The 20,744-nt window shown below is 40.8% G+C and overlaps 3 protein-coding genes across 7 annotated transcripts in view; 1 reads left to right on the top strand and 2 right to left on the bottom strand.

The window, feature by feature from the left end:
* The first annotated feature begins 1,933 nt into the window (after positions 1 to 1,933).
* On the top strand, positions 1,934 to 6,150 carry arl6ip6 (ADP-ribosylation factor-like 6 interacting protein 6). Its single transcript, XM_020587983.1, has 4 exons — positions 1,934 to 2,774; positions 3,774 to 3,827; positions 4,562 to 4,694; positions 4,833 to 6,150. Exons 1-4 carry the CDS (start codon positions 2,507 to 2,509, stop codon positions 4,924 to 4,926), a joined length of 549 nt encoding a protein of 182 aa, XP_020443639.1. The 5' UTR covers positions 1,934 to 2,506; the 3' UTR covers positions 4,927 to 6,150.
* Positions 6,082 to 13,960, bottom strand: slc19a2 (solute carrier family 19 member 2). The gene is made up of 6 exons (XM_020587982.1): positions 13,729 to 13,960; positions 11,389 to 11,943; positions 10,945 to 11,188; positions 10,597 to 10,789; positions 8,835 to 8,976; positions 6,082 to 8,708 (listed from the first exon to the last, which is right to left on the bottom strand). The coding sequence occupies exons 1-6, from the start codon at positions 13,915 to 13,917 to the stop codon at positions 8,553 to 8,555; spliced, it is 1,479 nt and encodes a 492-aa protein (XP_020443638.1). The 5' UTR covers positions 13,918 to 13,960; the 3' UTR covers positions 6,082 to 8,552.
* A 135-nt stretch (positions 13,961 to 14,095) lies between these two features.
* Positions 14,096 to 20,744, bottom strand: part of atg3 (autophagy related 3) — a 13,436-nt gene continuing 6,787 nt past the window's right edge. For 3 of the 5 annotated variants that reach the window (XM_020587979.1, XM_020587977.1, XM_020587978.1), the window contains exons 7-12: positions 18,956 to 19,043; positions 18,817 to 18,851; positions 18,579 to 18,731; positions 18,107 to 18,234; positions 15,783 to 15,851; positions 14,096 to 15,627 (exon numbers count right to left, since the gene is read on the bottom strand). In XM_020587979.1, the coding sequence (XP_020443635.1) occupies positions 15,546 to 15,627; positions 15,783 to 15,851; positions 18,107 to 18,234; positions 18,579 to 18,731; positions 18,817 to 18,851; positions 18,956 to 19,043 (555 nt within the window). In that variant the 3' untranslated portion in view covers positions 14,096 to 15,545. Of the gene's footprint in view, positions 15,635 to 15,782; positions 15,884 to 18,106; positions 18,235 to 18,578; positions 18,732 to 18,816; positions 18,852 to 18,955; positions 19,044 to 20,744 lie in introns of all 5 variants that reach the window. The other 2 variants (XR_002273809.1, XM_020587980.1) reach the window with 2 other exon arrangements.

The following is a 20,744-nucleotide window of genomic DNA, read 5'->3' as shown; positions in this document are numbered from 1 at the left end:
TAATGTGAAAGCCCGTTGAGTGTGCTGTAAAAGCATACAAAGGCGCTATACAAGTATAAGACCATTTACCATTACTCCGCGTGGTGCATGAGTACGTAGTAACAAAGAACACTTTTTTTTTTTTAAATAAAAAGTTACATAAAGGCAACAAAGCATTAGAACCGATACACACAAGGATTATAAAAGTAGTGTCATCAGAAATGAACTTCATGTCCTCTTTTAGCACATCCATATATCTCCTCATTGGTCTTCCTCTTAACCTCTTGCCTGGCAGCTCCATCTCCAACATCCTTCTACCAATATAACCACTGTCCCTCCTTTGCACATGTCCAAACCATCTCAATCTGGCCTCTCTGACCTTGTCCCCAAAATAGCCGACCTGAGCTGTCCCTCTGATGTGCTCATTCCTAATCCTGTCCATCCTGGGCACTCCTAAAGAGAGCCTCAAGATCCTCATCTCTGCTACCTCCACCTCTGCCTCTTGTCTTTTCCTCACTGCTACAGTCTCTAACCCATACAGCATAGCTGGTCTCACTACTGTCTTGTACACCTTTCCTTTGATTCTTGCTGCCACTCTTCTGTCACACAACACTCCTGACACCTTTCTCCACCCACTCCAACCTGCCTGCACTTGCCTCTTTCCTACACTCCCCATCACACTGACCCCAAATACTTAAACTCCTACACTTTCTTCACCTCAGCCCCCTGTAACCTCACTGTTCCACTTCCCTCCCTTTTGTTCATACACATGTATTCTGTCTTACCAAGACTGACTTTCATTCCTCTTCTTTCCAGAGCAGACCTCCACCTGCTCTCTGCTCTCACTACAGATCACAATGTCACCTGCAAACATCATTGCCCATGGAGATTCCTGTCTGACCTCATCTGTCAACCTGTCTATCACTATAGCAAACAAAAGGGACTCAAAGCCAATCCTTGATGTAGCCCCACCTCCACCTTGAACTTCTCTGTCTGACCTAGAGCACACCTCACTACTGTCGTACTCCTCTCATACATATCCTGAACTACTCTGACGTACTTCTCTGCCACTCCTGACATCCTCATACAGTACCATAGCTCCTCTCTTGGCACTCTGTCGTACGCTTTCTCTAAATCCACAAATCCTTCCAACCATCTCTATACTTCTCCATTAACATAGAGATGGTCGGAAGGGTGGCAGAGAGGGGGGGAGCATGGTTTAATGTCCTAGAGATGGGGATTTGGGCCTGCCGGTATTGTGCCCGCCGCTGAGACACCATGTTTTGCGTGCGCCTGCATGTAGCAGTATAGCCGGCCTGGGGATTGGTGAAGAACCGTCACCACAGACCACAGATTCAGGACTCTCGGTGAAACACGGAGGGCCGCTCTTTCCGTAACCCCATTGCAGCTCCGCCAGCCTGGCTAGCTCATCTATTCATCTCAGAGGGGAGCAGACCGATGGTGAACATGGCCCATACTCCATTTCCTCCCCCAGCGCCTCACTCCAGCCCCGCAGTCCCACCTCTCCCGTCGCACCACCTCGCATCCCCGTGGAAAATCCCTGGCAGCTCACCACAAGGAGCTCGGAAGGATTGCTGGCATTGATGGCCGACTGTTGGCAAACAGGGTCCTCCCCAGGCAGACTCAAAACCTTGTAAAAAGTATAAAAACATAATGCATAAAACTTGTATTCCTGGTAGCCCAACTCCCCAAAAGTTTACGAGAAAGCGACATAGCACAAAAAGCAACACAGAAAACCTAGAAAACTCGAAACCCCCCCCCAACACACACACACACACACAAATAGAGCAAGAGCTGCTCGGGACAGCAGTCGCTCCGCGCGGAGGCAGAAGCACATGGATGGATGTAGAGCTAGCAATTACACTCCACATAACAGTCTTTTGATTAAATGTGATATTCTAACATTTAACAATACAGGACAAAATTTATTTATGTAATGTGGGTCTAAACAAATCATTGAATGGAATTCCTGTGGGAGCTCAGTCTCTCTGATCCCAGCGCTGTAAGGCCTACCTGTGGTCAGACTTCCGGTAAACTTCCTGTTGATTTTAAACAGTCCTCTCCTGTCTTCACTTCTCACGCTTTCAGTAAAAGAATTTGGGTAAAATCTAACAAAAGTCATGAAGTCATTTTGAGAAGTGAAGGCCTATTTCAATGGCAAAATAAAAAACAAACAAACCAAGAATCAACAGAAAGTTCATTTGTAGTTCTAAACGTATTTAGTGTGTTTTTTTACTCGCTTTTTGTCTCTCCCATGAGGTTATTCCTCTCTCCTACAGCGTCCATTACAGTTACATGCAAATTGACTATTATGCAAAGTAGGCGATGACGTCATGTAGCGACTTTTAGGACAGCCAATAACTAGTTTCCTTACTGAGGAGTTGGCAACACTGGCTAAAACAATAGTTTCTGATTCAGCTTAACTTTATATTATGCAGCTCTTAACACATGCGGTCTGACCTGTATATAAGTCTGTAAATACACAGTCCTCTGTTACATAAAGTTCATGCCTTCCAAGTGCACCATAATGCTGAGGATTGCGACTGACAGGGACGCTGGAAGAGGAAGCTTCTTTCGCTCATATTCGCCAGAGGATATGGAACAGGCAGAAACTCATTTTGTGAGCCACAGTGTGACGGCAAGACACGGACACGGGGATCGTGTCCGCACCCGATCTAAACAGTGTTCTGTTGTCATACTGTCAGTCCTGGGGTCCGCCGTAGTTGTGGCCGCTGTGGGATTTTTCTGCGCCCTCATCTACCCGATTCTAAAAGGTAAACGAGCGCGCAGGCTCATGTGCATAACATTGGAGTGTGCCTCGCGAACACAATGCTGCTAAAGTCTACTGTAAAGTTACTTTTTAGATGTTTTTTTTTTTTACTTGGGTATTTTCTAAACAGCCCATAGCTTATAGGCCTACATGTTAACTGAGCACGTCCTGGCAATTTAGGGGAGTCTTCAACTCAATACTGTAGGAAATATATCATAACCGTTTTCTCTTAGGCCGTTGTTCTGTCGAATCTTCATACCCGTCAGAATTCCATACCCAAACTGTCTGCGCATGCGCATTAGGTTCTGCGCATGCGCAGTTATGGACTGACTAACCCCACCCCGATCCATCCCCCTAACCCTAACCACTTTGTGAATGGTGGGTAGCACGTCTTGATAGGTAGCAAAATCTGACAAAACACCGTCACTTGAGATAACAAAATCTACCATGTCATTGGGCACTAGTTGGCTCCTTGTCAGTATCATTAATCAATGAATCGTTTCTCTCTCTCTCTCTAAAATGTCAGGAAATGGTGCAACACTCCATAACCTAAAAATAATCAGTTTACTAATAAATGAAGAGGTCATTGAGACAAAAATGAGTTGGTGCCATTTACTAGCCTATGGCACTGAAACTAGCCTATAAAACAGAAAGCAGCCAATCAGATTCCAAGGGTTCAGGAATTTCATCTAAACTACCAGAGAAGACAACGTTAATGTTACCCTTAGAAAGAGTAGTTTGACAAAGTTATCTTAACTCAAGGTCCACTTAATGTAGCAGTTTAGACTGACAGATCCAGAAAAGTGGGCCTTGAGTAAGGATTATTTCGTCAAACTATAGCCTATTGTACGTAACAGTTGGGGAAATAATGAAATGACAAAAACAGTGTTTATTCTACTAAGCCTACACTAATAGTCTGACAAATGCAGATCAGTATTTGCTTTTGCTAAAGATCAGTGCTGCTATTCTTTGTCTGTAGTGATACTGACTGTGAATGTTTCAGAGTTACGGGCAGAGAAAGTGAGACGAGAAGATGGGACTGAACAGAGGATGTTGGGTGAGTATCAATGTGTTCATTTTGTCCTAGATTCACTGCTCCATTAGCCATGGGCAAAGCCAAGGGGGTGGCCACCCCTGCCAGAGTCAAAATGTGATGCTTGTCAGTAATAATGAATGGAAATTGTTGACTAAAATACAACCAACATTTTTATGGTGCTTGATATTGGTTACATTAGTTTAATATCAGCCAGGGACCACTGGCCTGGTCACCCTGTCCAACATTTTCTAGATCTGCACCAGCCATCAGGATGCTTTTTTCCAAATTATGTTCATGTACAGATTGGAAATTATAGTTGGCTCCATGTATGAAGTAACCTCCCCCAGGTGATAAAGACCTTAAGTCCTGTTCTTCTCCTGACAGTGGTGTAGGGTTAACTAAAAGATTTAGTGGTTACTTTAGTTACTGAATACTCAAAATAATAATTATATTATTAGTATCAATATACATATATTTACCAATATGAATATTTTTGCAAAAGAAAATACTACTTAATCTAAAAATCTCAATGAATTGTTTTTCTCTCAAATGTCAGATATTATGTTCACCAACAAATAACATTTTAGAAGCTGAGCCAGAGAATGTTTAGAAAATGAATGGATTAATTGGTTATCAAAAGACAATTTTCAGACAGAGAACAGTAGAGATTGGAGCATGTACTTGTACCCTAACACCTAACTTTGTTTCCATCAAATTCTGGGACAAAAATGTGTGAAAACGACTTGTGTGTGCAGGTTTCTGGAGTATCCTGGTGCTCTCAGTATTAGTAGGATGCATCTGCTGCAGCTGCTCCTGGTCTCTCACATACTTTAACTTGTACCAGCCTGGCATAGTGTTCCCAGCACCGCTGGTACTGGTTCCCTTCAGGTAAACAGTACATCAGAGTAGCATCAAATACAATCACCCAGTCAGGTTGGTCCAGCACACGTTCAAGTTCACGAACAGACTGCAGGTGATGGCTTCAACATATTAAAAACATCTGCTATTGTCTGTGTTTTCTTCTAGAGATACATCTGCCCATAGCTTCCACATGGGTTATGGTGTTGCTGTCCTTAATGGCATCATGGCTATGCTGACTGTCATCTGGAGCCTCACCTAATACACACACTGACTTGCGGAGTAACCCTCAACTTAACCTAGACCTTACTTTATACTACCCTTAATTCAAGTATTTACAATTTAATGATTCACCATGCATTATGGGGACTAGAATCCAAGTTCACCACTATTACAAATGAAAAATGTTTGTAGTAAACTTCATTGTGCGTTCCAAGTTGTTCCCATAGACTGTGTATGAAACATGGATGAACTGACAAGTTGATGTCAGGTGTGACACCACACCCTGACCAATCAACACATAAAACCTTAGGGCCCCAGTTTTCTTGCACAACATTTTCACCCACCCACCACATTACAATACAAAACACACTTGTAAAACTACCAAATCCTATTGTAAATATATTTAATTAATGTTTATTAGGCCAACATTTACAGGTATCAAATAGTGCAAAAAAGTCTTCGGCCCATACGTCTTTGACCACTAAAAACCATAAAAGGATCAAATCCTATACAAAGATCAAATTCATAAACATAAAATATACTTAAACAGAAAATGTCTAATGCCAAAATCCAGCCCATTCAGAGACGGTGTGTTTAATGTTTAAATCCAACACGCCTTCCTTTGGTTTCTGCTCTCAATCCCCAACCTTTGAAGAAATGGCAACTGTTTCAATAACAATGCATCTCATAGAACTAATATTGTGTTCTAGGTTGTTAGAAATTACTGTCGCTGGATATCTTTGATCTGCACATCTGTGCACTTCTTCGAAATGTATTTGTTAGTAGTGCAAGCACAGATTGTTGAACACGCAGAAAACATACTGTAATTGTGAGATTTGAGCATTTTCTAACACTGACATTTACAAATGCATGCTGTGTTTAAGGACAGGGAAAACTCAAATATTATACATTTGTAAATTCCTGAATATGGCTACTTTTAGTTCAAAGCATTGCAAATGCAACCTCAGTGTTGCTACATATTCCTACCAGTTTAATTAAAAGAGAGAGAGAAAACAATGGATACTAAATCTCATTTTTCTAAACAAAAATTTATTTAAATATTCCAAAATAACACAAGGAACAATAAAATACACATACATAACACAAAAAAGTTTATTTATGATCATTACTGCAGAGGCAGCAACTTGAATATTTCAAGTGCCATAATTTTTTGGGGTGGGGACACAGTCTGTTTTGGTAGGTAACAAAAACTACACACAGAGACTTACATATGAAAAAATGTGCGAAAACCTTAATGGAAAGCGAGAGCAAACACATTCACACATCCTGACAAGTACAAACCAAGCATTTTATGAGGTGACCCCTTCTCTGCTATCCTGTTGACCACCACCGCCAACATCACACAAAATACACATATGAATACACAGAAATAGTGCTTTGCAAAGTTTGATGGGAAAAAGCAGAGAGGTACCGTTTCACACAGCCAGAGCCAAATGCTTCAAATGTATACAAGGAAAATTTTACAAATAAACACTCACTTGAAAAAACTGAATTTGTTGTACGTATATTTTCAGCTTTGAGTTGTTTAATAACATTCGGTTTGGAAATGATTTCTGTACCAGCAGTATAATCTGATTCCAATTTTGTTCTGTGTGCATGGATCCCCAACCTTAAAATGAGTTTACATTTGCTCAAGTGCTCATTTATTGATATGAAAATATTTGCAAACAGGATTTTACTCACAACTGACAAACATTATCATTGTGCAATTTTCTTTCAGTGAAAGGGTTTCACTTCCAAACAGCAGTGCACGCAATTCATCTTGTGATTGTACTACAAAACAAATGAGGTATTACTTGTATAGGAGTGACTACTGCTAATCCAACACAGTTATGAGTATTTTGTATCAACATGTTAATGATGTAAAGACGAAGCTTAAAGCCACAGAAAAAGCAGGGAGGTCACAAAGCTTTATGGGGTCTGTTCATTAAATTTGTTGCCAACAACAATCCTTTAACTGTCTGAAAAAGTTTTAAAAATGAAACAGGACAGCAGTTCCAGGTATTTTGAGTGTTTAAGGCACTTTCTCCCAACACATTTAGCTGCAACAAACATCTTGTACAGAAATCAGCAGCCTGACAATATCACACATGAGGTGCAGGTGAACATGTAACATTTCAAGTTTCAGCAGTATTTCGTGTTCATTACAGTAGAGTGGGGATACCCAAACCAAGCCTGACAGGACCCATTGGTACCTGAGGGTTTGAGCTGGGTGAACTTTAGGATAGACAGCTGAAGCATGCAAAAGGTCTGCTTCGTTTAATAAGGGAAAAACACACCATATAAACTCAACTGTGTCAGGCTTGGGTTGGGTTTGGACACTACATACTCCAAGTGTGTTGGGTCTAGATCAGGTTCAGGTGCCGCGCTCAGTCGGGTTCGACAGAAATATGCAGCCCGATCCATGCCCTACATTAAAAATACAGACAGTACATAACCCTGATACTGATGCAGCTTACTAGCAGGGATGGGTTCTGATAGCTGGTTCCAAGTTTGTAAAAATACCCGAATTCATTAAGCTTCACGGCCAAACGAATCCCTTATTGATCCTTTCATTTATGTTCTATTTAGCTTACCATTTGCCCTCTCCAACGCAAAAAAAAGACTGATGTATACCAATTTGTGAGGGCTCAGCAATGCTGTTGTGTTATACATCAATAAATTTTGCAAAAAAAAGTTGTAAACAGAAGGATGAGTGCTGTTCCTCAACCTGCCACTGGTGTTAATGCAACCCAGACACCAACCAGTTCACCTTCAGGTACCATTAAGTCCATTGTGCGTGTCAGCAATTTCTTTAACTGATAATCACTGAATGAAAAAGAAAAATCTATATTATTTTCACCATGTTGTTTTTACTTGTGCAGCTGAAGAGCAAAAGAACTGAGGGCAGGGTTAATGAAAGTCAGAGAGTTGTAAGAAAATGGGTCGGTTCTATTCCTCTCAGGGTCATGGTAAATGGTCTAAAAATTGACTGTGTTGGCTGGAAAACAACTAGATTTGAGTTATATCTTATGTTACACCAAACTATTAGTTTTGCTGCTGCTGCTGAGTGAAGTTTTAAAGACAGATTTAGTAAGGGATTCTAAAGGATCCATATATTTAGGACCCAATCTCTACCAGTGCTTATCAGTGATAGTGCAATACACAATCTAATTATAGGAGGAAATAATAAATACAAACATCTTTTTGGCTGGCATCAAATGTAACAGCTATAATGTACCCAGTGCTTTTTACAACAAGCCTAAAGCATCCTCTTCAATACACTGGTAAAATGCATTTATCTATAACCTCCACAGTTTTCCACCAGCTGATGCCGCATGTTTTCTGCCACCTATTAGCCAAAATGAAGTAATAAAAGGGCAAAAGAGTGAACAGCCTGCATTCTACTTGGTCACATTTATGGATTACGGCCACTGTACAAAATGTATTTGGGTTCTGACCATTTTTAAAATCAGACCTGACTTTTACAAAGGTCAGATTTCTGAGTTAATTTTTTTTTCCATGGCCCCAATCATCTTCTGTTCTACTTGGACACAGTAAAGAAACTTTGTCTGAAGAGATTACTGAAGCTCACCTTCTGGACTCATTGTGCTCATCACCCTTTGGTGTTTCAGTATGTGACATGCTAAACAACATTATCATGTGCTATCTGCTGGAGCTCGCACCACTCACTGAAGGGGAGTCTGTTCGGCTGTTTGCCAGGACCTCCTGCATGGAACTCCTCATGGAGGCCAGTTTACAAAGCCCAGCAAGGAAGAAGATCACTGAAATGACTGCAAAATAGCCACCGTAGATGAGGAACTGAGGGAAGAGAGCAGGACAACTGTCACATCTAAATTTGGGAGGAAGATAAACAGCACAGGTGCCTCCTATAGGTTGTCTCTAATATGCAGCTGAGGATGGGTGGGGCTTGGTGTACATCCTCACCTGAGTGAAGACATCAAGGCCGAGGCCTGCTGAGTCCACCACCACCACAGTAAGCACAGACTGCAGCAAAAGAGCCACAAAAGTGTTCACTCCAAACACCAAGGCATATCGCGGCATAGTGAGACTGGCTGCAATCTGATATCTGCTGGGTCAGAGGGCACACCACAGGAAATCATGAGAAACATTCTGACCAATAGCGAACCACTTCAAAACCTTGGCGATGGATTGTGGATATCTCGGTTCCAACATTTGCTTAGTTGCTGCAAATGTAAGCCACAATTAAACAAGCTTCCCTTTTCTCTCTTCTCTTTACAGCTGCCTGAGGACAAAAAAAGTCTCTAAAATGCAATTTGCAAAACAAAAGAAATGCTGGCAAACAAAAGTGACTTTGGAAAAACCTCTGCTGAATTTACAAATATGCAAAATATGGCTTAAAAAGAAAACTGGAACTCTGTTAAAACAGCATGTTTCACACTGTATACACCCTTTCTCCACCATACTACTTTATTACTGTGTCAACAGTTCAGTCTCTAGTCCACCTGTCAAACTCAAGGCCCACATCCGGCCCGCGAGATCATTTTATACATTTTTTTTTATGGTCCGGCGATACGAAGCGCTGATAACACACAAACTACAAATCCCATAATGCAGCGCAACAGCTGCCTTACCGAACGATAGGCTACCTGCGTCAATTACGTCAGATCAATCAAGCGTCTGTTGATGTATACAACCCTAATTTCAAGTCAAAGCTAGCCCCTAACATTGGCCAAGAGAAAATTTGATTCTGAAAACAGAGCCTTTCAAAACCGGGGAGAGGCTGAGTATATGTTTACTGACATTGCCGGTAAACCCGTGTGTCTTATTTGTGGAGCTAATGTGGCTGTAATTAAGGAATATAACCTAAGACAGCACTACGGGACAAAACATCAGGACAAGCTGAAAAACGTGAATGCAGAGCAGAAGCTACAGAAGGTCGAGGAGTTGAAGAGGAATCTGACATCATAGATGTTTTCACCAAAGCGAAATCACATAGTGAAGCTGCTGTGAAAGCAAGTTTTATCGAGGCAGAGGAGATAGCCAAATCAGCCCGGCCATTTACTGAGGGAGAGTTTCTGAAGAGCTGCATGATGAAAGCGTGCGACGTCTTGTGTCCAGACAAAAAGCAGGTGTTTGCAAATGTAAGCCTTAGCAGAAATATGGTTGCTGATTTTAAGTTCAAGTTTATTTATTTTGGAATAATATTGTATCTTGTCTGTTTCGATTCATATTTATGTTCAAAAAACATTTAGTCTGTTCGGCCCGTGACCTAAAGTGTGCTTTGAGTTTTGGCCCCCTGTGCGATTGAGTTTGACACCCCTGCTCTAGTCAGTTAAATAAGTTCCCTGATTGTAAGACCAAGTTCACACAGACTTTGGGCAATCATGTCCATGCAAGTGTGCATTCCAGGTGGACCAAAGATAAAACTGTTGCCGCAGAAGCAACTTACGGCAGCATAGTATCACCTCACCCAATCATCTTGCCCTATACATAGTAGCATTTCACATATGCATATGATGGATCAGTTTTCTGTAAAAGATCACATATTACGGAAGTCCGATCCATTGTATCACAACGTCAGCATATGTGGACAGAAGGCAGACCATTTCTTATATTTCATATTCAGCATTTCTTTATTGGGCATCATGAAAAAAGAAGAAGTATGTTCCCTGGGATTAATCCATTATGAACAGTGAATTCGCAGTAGCAAACTCTTCATACTTACGTTGCCACAGTGATGAGCAGCATGTAAGTGGCTCTGAAGAGGATGTATGACATGTAACACAACCAGATGTCCTTCTGTGTGTCCATAATCAACACACACACAGCCATCAGCAGGGAGAGGACACACAGAGCCAGCTCACCCCACAGAGCCCAGCATACCGGCAGGTAGCCCACCAGAAGGGCTGCCAGTGCTCCTGTGGACCAGCAGAGCACAGAACAGTTTCACATTGGATATTTTACAGTTAATTCTAGCCATCAAAGCACTAAGCTGAGTCTGAAGGGGTGTCTACATCTAAATAAAAATATATTTTTTTAAATCTAATATAGTGGCAACCAACAGCAGACTTACCTAGCAGCGTGGATAGGGTCTCGACATAGCCATTGTAGATTTCATAGGCCTGGGATGGATGGACATTTTCCCAGAGCACTTGTGCATAGTTGATGATCTGGAAGTAGCCACAGGTGGCCAGTGCCCACCACAGCGACCACGCCAGCAGGGGGCGTTGTCTGTAGCACTGCACAAAGTCATTTAACAGCATCCGCAACACCTCCACAAGACCACTATGACTTCCTGCATCAAAGGACCTGGTTGTCTGCATGGACAACACAGCCAAGCGTAAGAGTGTGTGTGTTCTAGGGCTGCCCCCAAATACAGTCTCAATGAAAAGCCGACTGACAAAATCCTTAGTCAGGTACAGCCCTAGTATATTCATACATTTGCAATGATTCACATTTTAACAGATGGTTCTATCATAACCTTGGTTCCAACTGAACACAGCAGCTTGTCACTCACCTGTGAGACATCCTGGCTGCTCAGAGGCTCTTTGTTCTTTGAATTCTCCACCATCTTGAAGGATGTGCTATTATGCTGCCTCTCCTCCACTGCGCCAGGGCTCTTGTGGAAGAACAAGCTCCTCCTGGGCTTGGGTAGAAACCAGGGAGCAACAAAGGCCACGGTGGCTGAGACCAGAGTGATAATGACGAGGTGGCGCAGCTGAGCTTTGGCCACAGAGAGCATGAGCTGCCCAGTTAAAGATCCAGCAGCTGATCCAAACAGAGTGATACTACGGCAGTAGCCTGTCACTCTTTGGTATTGTTCTGGCTCCACCAAGCTGTAGATGTAGGAGTAGTAGGCCACCTCTGTGGCTGTGGCCAGCCCAAAGAAAAACTCCAGGAGCTGCATGGCCAGCACACCCTGTACCTTCAGCAGCATGAAATAGGTAACTACAAAGCTAGCAGCCTGCAGGATCAATACAGGCTTATAACGGAGGTAGTCAGTGGCCAGGAAGATGGGGAGCAGCAACACCAGGTAGGAATAAGTCCATATAGGATAGATCTCATTAACAACCTGCAGATTACGATTTACAGGTATTAGGTATCAAATTATCACTTAGAACAGTAGGACAATTAAAACATATCAAACAGTTGGTCTGTTAGCATCCAGACGTCACTACAGAAGGATTTTCTAACCCAGCTAATCTCTACATCCTGCATTTAGACCCTGCTTACATTCCACTGTCATTTTCTCCAAGAGGTAATGAGCATCACTGTCTGCATATATACAGATTTTGTAACAAGTGACCTGTGTTGTAAAGCCATTTACATACTGTATATACACAATGACCTGCATCAGTGCAATTTCCTTGTAGCTAGGATACAAAATACTTAATTTTAAAGTGAGCTTTTGTAGTTTCTCCAAGTAAGAACATGTCCTTGTTCTCATTTTGCATCTATTTGTGACTATTTTGCATCAATTTTTCTGTATGTTCTGCATATATAGTGAATTGACAAAAAAATCTTTGATCTTATTTTATTCATTTTTCTCATATCTATTTGATGCTGATTAACTTTACAAAAGAAATATTAACAGTCAGACCAAGGCTCGGGTTTAGGGGCCCTGATCCCTGGACCCCTGAGCCTGTGTCAGGTATGCCCATTCTGTAATCCATCCATGCATGTCAAACTGTATAAAAAGCTTTTTTTTCAAAGAATAAAGAAGTTGTGACTTTGTTTCTTTGTGAATCTGAACCATTTTCTGCATTTCCTGAAATGACTTACACTATGGTCTTGTTTAGAAAGGCAAAAATATTTTTGAACCAGCCATACAAACTTGATGGATACCGTCCAGTAATTTGTCTTAATATGGTCTAATGGCAGTTACATCATTCAGGGCATAAAAAGGCTCTTTTTCAAAGATTGTATTATTTGATGGAGGTAATTATTTTCAAATTAACTAGAAATCTCAAAGGTTTGACCTGTTAAGGGATTATTCTTTCAAAACTATGTTTGGACCTGTTGGAACTAACCTCACAAAACAAAAGGGACTGAGCCACTGAAACAAATTCTTATGTTATGAAGCAATCCTCAACATCTCAGTGTTTTCTACCTGCTGGCAGCTATGACAACAGAAATATTGAGCTTACTAATAACTGGGCTATGACATTTGTTCAATTATAAATTTCAATTGCCATAACATATGAAGTGTGCTTGTGAGCCTCAGCACCACCCACTGCATGTAAACCTGTGAGAACAGGCTTGCTCTTCATGGTAAATGGGTGTTAATATGCTCCAGCTCTGATACAAGCAGTGGCGGTAAAACAAGGGGAAAAACAGTGCAAACATCACTGCTTTAGTCTGTGTCCTTCAAAAACACGTGAGTGCAGGGGAAGGACATGTTGAGGCCATTCCACACGGTTCAGGCAGAGTTTTAAAGGGTGAACTATTAAAGTGTAAGCTGTGTTTTAGTTGAGTCACTTAAGCAGGCAAATTCTCCCGAACTGTTGCGTAAACGGTCACGAGCTAACTCTTTTCACGTAGCACACCCTCTAGGACCCTAATCACTTGGTTATGTGAAACAAAATTCGACACAACACCCGACTCTCATAACCGCCCAGAGTGATGTGCGTTCAAAGCATACAACTTTACTTAGTGGTACAATAACATTATTCTTTTAACCAGGAGAGAAAATATTTGACAATGTATCGAATAAATAAGAAACACAAACTGGGTAGCTATCATTCTGCCTTTGAAAAAAGGGGACAACGACGTAACTTATAATTACAAAATAATTACGTTACGGGACACAAGGTCTCGTATAGGTCGGTGTTAACCACGCAGCAGCAGACTAACTTACCTGGGTCTCTGTCAGATTCTTGTCTGGTCCCATCAGGTAGGCAGTGAGGAAAGGCTCCGACGGCCGGAGGTTGGAAAAGAAGCCGTAGGCACATAGCAGAATAATAGAGCACAGAACAGACATGTCCCAATTGCACGCTTCAGCCTCCGCATACAATGTGCACTGACTGCGTCCTGGTGATGACATCATGACGATAAATACGGTTCAATAACCAGCCTTTAGGCGCGCTACCGCCACCTGGTGTGAATGTGGAACAGCAGGTTTAGGATAATAATAATCACCTTTATTTGACCAAGTATGTGACAATTATCCGGCCGATTATCCTATTATCCTAAATACACAAATATCCTCTATTTACAATATTTGGGAAACTCTTTATTGATAAATGTGCATTGCTTTAAAGTGTTACAACTGAGCAAGTTATATCAGGAGACTGGACCAACAGGCAGTACAGAGTGAATGTTATCCAACCAAAAGATACACAAAGTATAGTGAGAAATACTGTAGCAGATTTTTTATTACGTACTATCAGAAAATGTAATAAGCCAAATATAGTTCATAATCCACAGTCTTAGAAACAAAAGGAATTACTGAGTTAAACTGATAAGCTTATAGCAATAAAAGAATTCTCTAATTTTTTTGTGATCATGCCAGACAACTGAGGTCACAGCCAACCTTCACTTAGTTCTTACACTAAGTATTGATACATCACACTTGTAGAAGCAAGACTGGAAAAAGGTAAAGTTTCAAAGAACTTGCAGAGAGCAAACTCCAACGGTGAGATAAACACAAGCAGATAAGCCAACCACAAGAAACACAGTTGAATGAAAGGGCTGGGCCATAAACACATTCAGAAAATGAAGTTTTAAGACAAACTGGCATAACTAGCTGATTTACAATGACAACGTTCAGCCAAGATGCCTGCAAAGTGCATTATAATGGAAGCAATAATTGCAGAAAAGCATGGGAGCAATGTTGTTGATAGTCAAGAAGCTTCTATTAATGCTGCACTGTTTTCAGTGTGTGCACTGAACACTAAAAACAGGCCTGTTTTCCAGAAGCCTTATAATTCCTAACCCAAGAAGCTCACACTTTGTACAACTGGGATTTTAATTTATTTACTGAAACGGACTTTTACATTTGAAGCAATGTTGGAATAAGGTGGGTTTTAATAAACAGCATCACATTATTAACAGCTTTGTGAGTTCACCACACTGGTCACAACACTAAACCTGAAGAGAAACATCTGAGCTATAGTCCAACTTTTGGTATAGAACCTTGTCTGCACTCTTATCCAGATGAGAAATAGGATATCAGATTCACTGCTTTGTGTCTAGTACAGAGATTTATCCATGTGGCTAGCCCAGCTTAGCACAAAGACTGGAAGCAACTACTAGCTAGCTTTGTCAAAAGTACAAAAAGAAAAATTTAACTCAAAATGTTGCCACCCAGCAAGCTACTTACAAATGTATCCAAATGTGGTTTTTTTACACTTCTGTTTTTCTACAGGTAAAATAAAAAGATATAACATTAAAATAGGACTGCTCTGATTTGATGAAAGGTTCAGTTGTTCATGCCACAGCTAGATTAGTAGCAGTTAGACATATTTCTGTACTACACCCACACATATGAAACCAATATTGGTCTTGGGTTTCATGGAAAACAAGCCTGTTTCCTACCGTTTCTTTGGCAGACAGTTTTGTCACATATATTGAACATTCTCCATGTCCTGCACCTACAAAGTGTCTCAGTGTAACACTCTCCACAAACCGGCTGGAATCAACACAGATGAGATAAAATCTCCAAGGCCAAGGAAGCTACATGGTGAAGTGTCTTGTGTAGTCATATTCTATAGTGGGAATGACAGCCTGGACAAACTTGAGGAAAATCAGAAGATACCTGAAATCTTAGTTAAGGAGAAAACAGAGAGACATGGAGAAAATTACAACACAGTAATATGGCAGATGAGACAATATGTTGTTGGTCAAAGCTTATTGGCCACTGATTTATAATCCATCCATGCCCATGTGACAGGTTAACCACAGAAAGGATACATATGTACTCCAAGCTCTCCTCCCCCTTCTGCCACAGTCTCAATGATCTTTTTCATCACTTCAGCATGTCTGCAAGTAACCAAAGGCTCCTATCAAAGTGTCTGTGACAAAGGCTAAACATGTTTACCACAGTCATAATATCAAATGTTCCTCAACTAATACTTTTACACATCACTACACAGAAAATACACATTCATTCATATATTTCTGTATGTCTGAACCACTGATTGTACTGTAGTATCGCAACATTGTAAAGATACATTTACATATGAGTAGGGCTGGGCAATATTTAAGTATTACCCTTTATAGAGTAAAGGCATGTAGTTTCTATCCTTGTGTGGTTTTGAAGAGACAGCTGACTGGTTTTCAACACAAAATTCTGAATTGGGAAGGACACGGGATTATTCATAGGGTGCAACTCATGTCTTTTATAAGATCGTTCCTACGTCCTCGGTCAAGCGGAATGACTTCCGGTTAAATTAAGAACACAGGGCATTCCAGGTCTCTTATATCAGCTCTGTGGACCGAGGACAGTGCTGTAAGAGCCATGACCAAGGATACATGAGACCATCTTTCACAAAGTTTTTGTGAACTGACACATCCCTTTATCAGAACTCAGTTTTTGATTGGATACTTTAAATGAGGGATCTGAGGAAAGGATGTCTCATATTGTTAATAACATGTTTCCTCCAGTCCTCTCTCCTCACGTTTTCCTTGCATTTTATGTGGATGGGACTAAGACAGAAAGAAAAGACACAAGTGATGGAAAAGATGGTCCTTTTAAGAGACATGTGACGTACTCATACTATGCCTGTCACCATAATGAGGCAACCAATAAATCATTGCACCAGCTCATGAGCAGAGCCAAGGGGGTGCCAACAGCCACCCTCAGAATCTGACTGGCCACCCCTGCCAGAGTCAAACTGTAATGTTTGTCAGTATTAATGAAAGAAAGATGAAGAAAAAAAAAATTAGACCAATTGTTGCCTAAACTACTGGGGATGGGCAATGATGTTTAAATATTTGAATAGTCATTAAATTAAGGGGGGAAAAAAAGAATATTTCATGTGACCATGGTTTCACCTTTAAAAACAAAGAGCCACTGTTTTCCCTTGCTTTTACCAGCGCCTGGAAATAACGCAGTAACGAAGTCAGTATATCATTTTATTACTGCACCAAACACGAACAGCAGAAGCATGCAGAGACTACAGCCATCAAAAAGTTCTGTGCCAAATGGTTTCATGAATATAAACGAAAATGAGGTGCAGTGCAAACTCGGCCAGGTGAAGTTAGCATATCATAAACTGATCCTCATTGTGCATAACAACTATGTACAGCCATTTGAAAGTGAGGCATCCAGCAGAAAGTGGGGTGCGGCCCGCAGATAAACAGTCAGTGGCTAGCCGTGTCACCTGAAGAAGGTTGATGATCGACGTGCAGAGCAAACAACAGCCCTCATCAAAGAGATAATACCAAAGGACATGTTACCCATTAGTTTCGTTGAGGAGGAGGGCTTTCTAAGTTTGATGACATTTGTTCAGCTGGAGTATACGGTCCCATCAAGAAGAATGGTCACAACATGACTGGCTAAACTGTAACATTATGATGATAATGCATGTGAGCTGCAAGGTTATTATTGAAAAGTTGTCTCTGACCCCAGATGCATGAACAGCGCTTACAACTGAATCGTATGCCAGAGTCACCTGCCATCATATAAGCAACCAGAAAATAGAGAATACTGCTCTTCAGACTAAAGCAATGCTGGAGCGACAAACTGCTGAAAACCTGGCGAATGTGCTGTCTACTGCTGCAGAACACTGGGGACTCGCAGGTAAAGTCACAGGACACAAACATGACAACCCTAGCAACATGGTGCTTTATGAATAATTCCCTGTGAATATCAAATGGTATTTTGGCTTCAAATGCCCATTCCTATTAAATACAACTAACATTTTTCTGGTCAAGTATAAATGATGTGCCTAACTAGCCTTATTTTATATCATGTATGACATTTGCATTAATTTCTTCGTTGGCAGTACTTGGTACGATTCGTGTGTGTGTGTGTGTGTGCGTGCGTGCGTGTGTGTGCATGTGTGTGCGTGTGTGTGCATGAGGGGACAAGTGCCCAAAGTTAGCTAAAGAAAGCAGTGTGCATCTCATTTTTAAACAAAACAGTTTGACTCTTAATACTGTATAGTTTATTTCATAGAACTAGGGGTTTCATTTTTATTTTTTACATGTATTTTAAATATGCCACCCCTCTCTGAGTGTTCTAGACCGGTCAGCGATAGAAACTAGTAATTCTATATAATGGCAGTTCTCACCTGCAGGGGTGGACAGAGCACATGGCAGGTGGGGGAAGGTGGGGATGGTTCTCAATGGTGACTGTTTTCTTCACATGGTCCTGGCTGATGTCCTCGTACATCTGATCTACAGTTAGTGGCTGCCTGTTCTGGGAGATACCATAAGAATTTAATGAGCTGACGGGTTTTTAGTGCTGTGTCTATGCATTTGGTTATTTACGACTCTTTCTAGTTGTCAAATATCACTTACTGCAGCTTTGGACAAAAGAATATCCCCATCAAAATTCTGCATCTGTCCTAGGAATCACAACTACTTAACAGCCACAGAGAAACAGACTTGTATAATTGTATAAAATACATGAATCTCTCAATGTAATTTAAATATGTTCTCATTAACAAATGCCTCCCCTCTCTTACACTTCCATGCTTCTACTATTTCATGCCTTTTTAGAATAAAAAGTGGCATCTTGAGAAGTTTAGCCCAGGTACATACTTCATCATATCCAAACAGCCAGAGTCGAGGGGTCTGGTAGTATTTATCGTATGTGATGTACAGGTCATATGTTCTCGTCTGAAGAATGGCATCTTCACTCCCAGGCTCTACTTTGGGTTTAGTTTCTACCATTTTACTGGTGTCCAGAGTCGCCTAGAAACAGGAAAGAAGTGCCAAGTGCTAGTTGGACTGATGATAGCTGTTACACAACAGATAACATACACTTTGCGCGGTCTACCTCATCTGTTTCCAACAGGCCACTTTCCTCGTATTCTGAAAAGACAGCATTACGGACAAGGTGAATTACACTAAAGGCCATTTCGAAGAAACTAAATGGCTGCTTCATTGCTGCTGAGGTATGCATATAATATGAATACCTTCCATATCTGCAGCTTGTCCATCTTCATCATCATCTTCATCATCATCACCATCACCATCACAAGATGTGGCATTCATATTCTTGTCCTACAGGAATTCAAGGTTCAAAATCAAAAATCAAATCAATTTTAAATCAATTTTATTTGTATAGCACCAAATCACAGCAAAAGTCATCTCAGGACACTTTACAAAGTAAGGTCTAGACCTTACTGTTGTCACTATTATTACACAGGGAAAACCCAACAAATCCCCCTTGAGCAAGCACTTGGCGACAGTGGGGAGGAAAAACTCCCTTTAATGGAAGAAACCTCCGACAGGTTCAAGGTGTTTATTATCATATGCACAGTAAGGAAATGTGTTTCCCTGCACAATGAAATTCTTACTTTGCTGTCCACACGGAATGCCAAAAAACAACACAAGTGAAATATAAAGTAAATAAATAGTAGCACAAAATCTAAAGGCACTTTTCACTCGCTGTTTAAAGAAACATAATAAAAATATAATAAGAATACAATAAGAGATAATGTATGCTATTCAGGTTCTACATTTTGTGAAACAAAATGCTCAGTCTGTGATTTAGTTAATTTAATAAATGGACATTTATTTTTGGACATTTAATAAATGTCCAAAGACTTTCGAAACTGCAATATGTGAAGAAACCGCTGTCTGATGAAAAAGCTTAGCTGAATCCCTGCTAAAGGTGTATGAAGGAGCACAGGAAGAAATCTGAATATTTAGAAGTGTGGGGAGAAGGTCATGGGTACAAAACTTTAAGTAGGGAGTGAAAGAAAAATGCTAGGTAAGAGGCTAAATCAACTCTGTGGGTGTTTGGATGAATGGGAAATAGTATAAAGTGCTTTGAGTGCGCTACATAAGTATAAGGCCATTTATGATCCATGGGAGTGCACAGGCTGTTACTGTAAAGACAAATCTATGGAAGTAGATCCCCACCATAATATTTGAGGACACACTAACCATTTTAAGCACTGCTCAATTAGCAACTCAGCCTTTGAGAGTGTGCAGAGACATAATTGTAAGTGCAAAATCAAATTTGAGAGCGTAATTCCAGCCATGTTTGTGCTCTTTTCTAAGTCTACGGTCTCGGATTTCTCCACTGTGATTTGTGCAAAAGTTTGGCAGTGGCAAAAGTTCTGAAAGTGCACAAAGCAGGTTTTGAGAGCTATTCGGTATTCAAGAGCACGCAGGCACAGACATACACAGCTACACATACACATACAGCTGCTTTTGTTGGGATCAAACCATTGTAACACACAAAATCACAACATAGGCTATATCCCCCATGGTAATAATGATCTTTAAAGAACGTGACCATTTGATTTGATTTGATTTGATTTATTCTTTCAAGCATGTAAAGACAGTTGATATGTCAACACACATAATTTTACACATATCCAACAAATGCTAATCCAATATCAATTTGCTTATACCTAGTACATGCTTGAATGGAGTAGGAAGAAATCAGACTTATCCAGTCCTACCCCATGACATCATCTTACATCATTGGTTTGCAAGCAGTATCTCTACATAAATAATTCTCTTCTACACCACACAAGTAATATACTAAAAAAATATAACAGCGTGTTAACATTCTTACATAATTACATTCTTAAATAATTCTCTTCTACACGACACAAGTAATATACTAAAAAATTATTACAAAGTAGTGTTGCACGATATACCGGTACTAGTATGGTACCGCGGTACTGAGGCATTTAAAATGGTACTATACTGCATTTGGATGGGACCGGTACTTGCAGCGCCGCCGGC

The sequence above is a fragment of the Monopterus albus genome, unplaced genomic scaffold (genome assembly GCF_001952655.1).
Source record: "Monopterus albus unplaced genomic scaffold, M_albus_1.0 scaffold492.1, whole genome shotgun sequence".
In the NCBI taxonomy this organism is placed as follows: Eukaryota; Metazoa; Chordata; class Actinopteri; order Synbranchiformes; family Synbranchidae; genus Monopterus; species Monopterus albus.
This window is presented reverse-complemented; position numbering and strand designations above follow the sequence as displayed.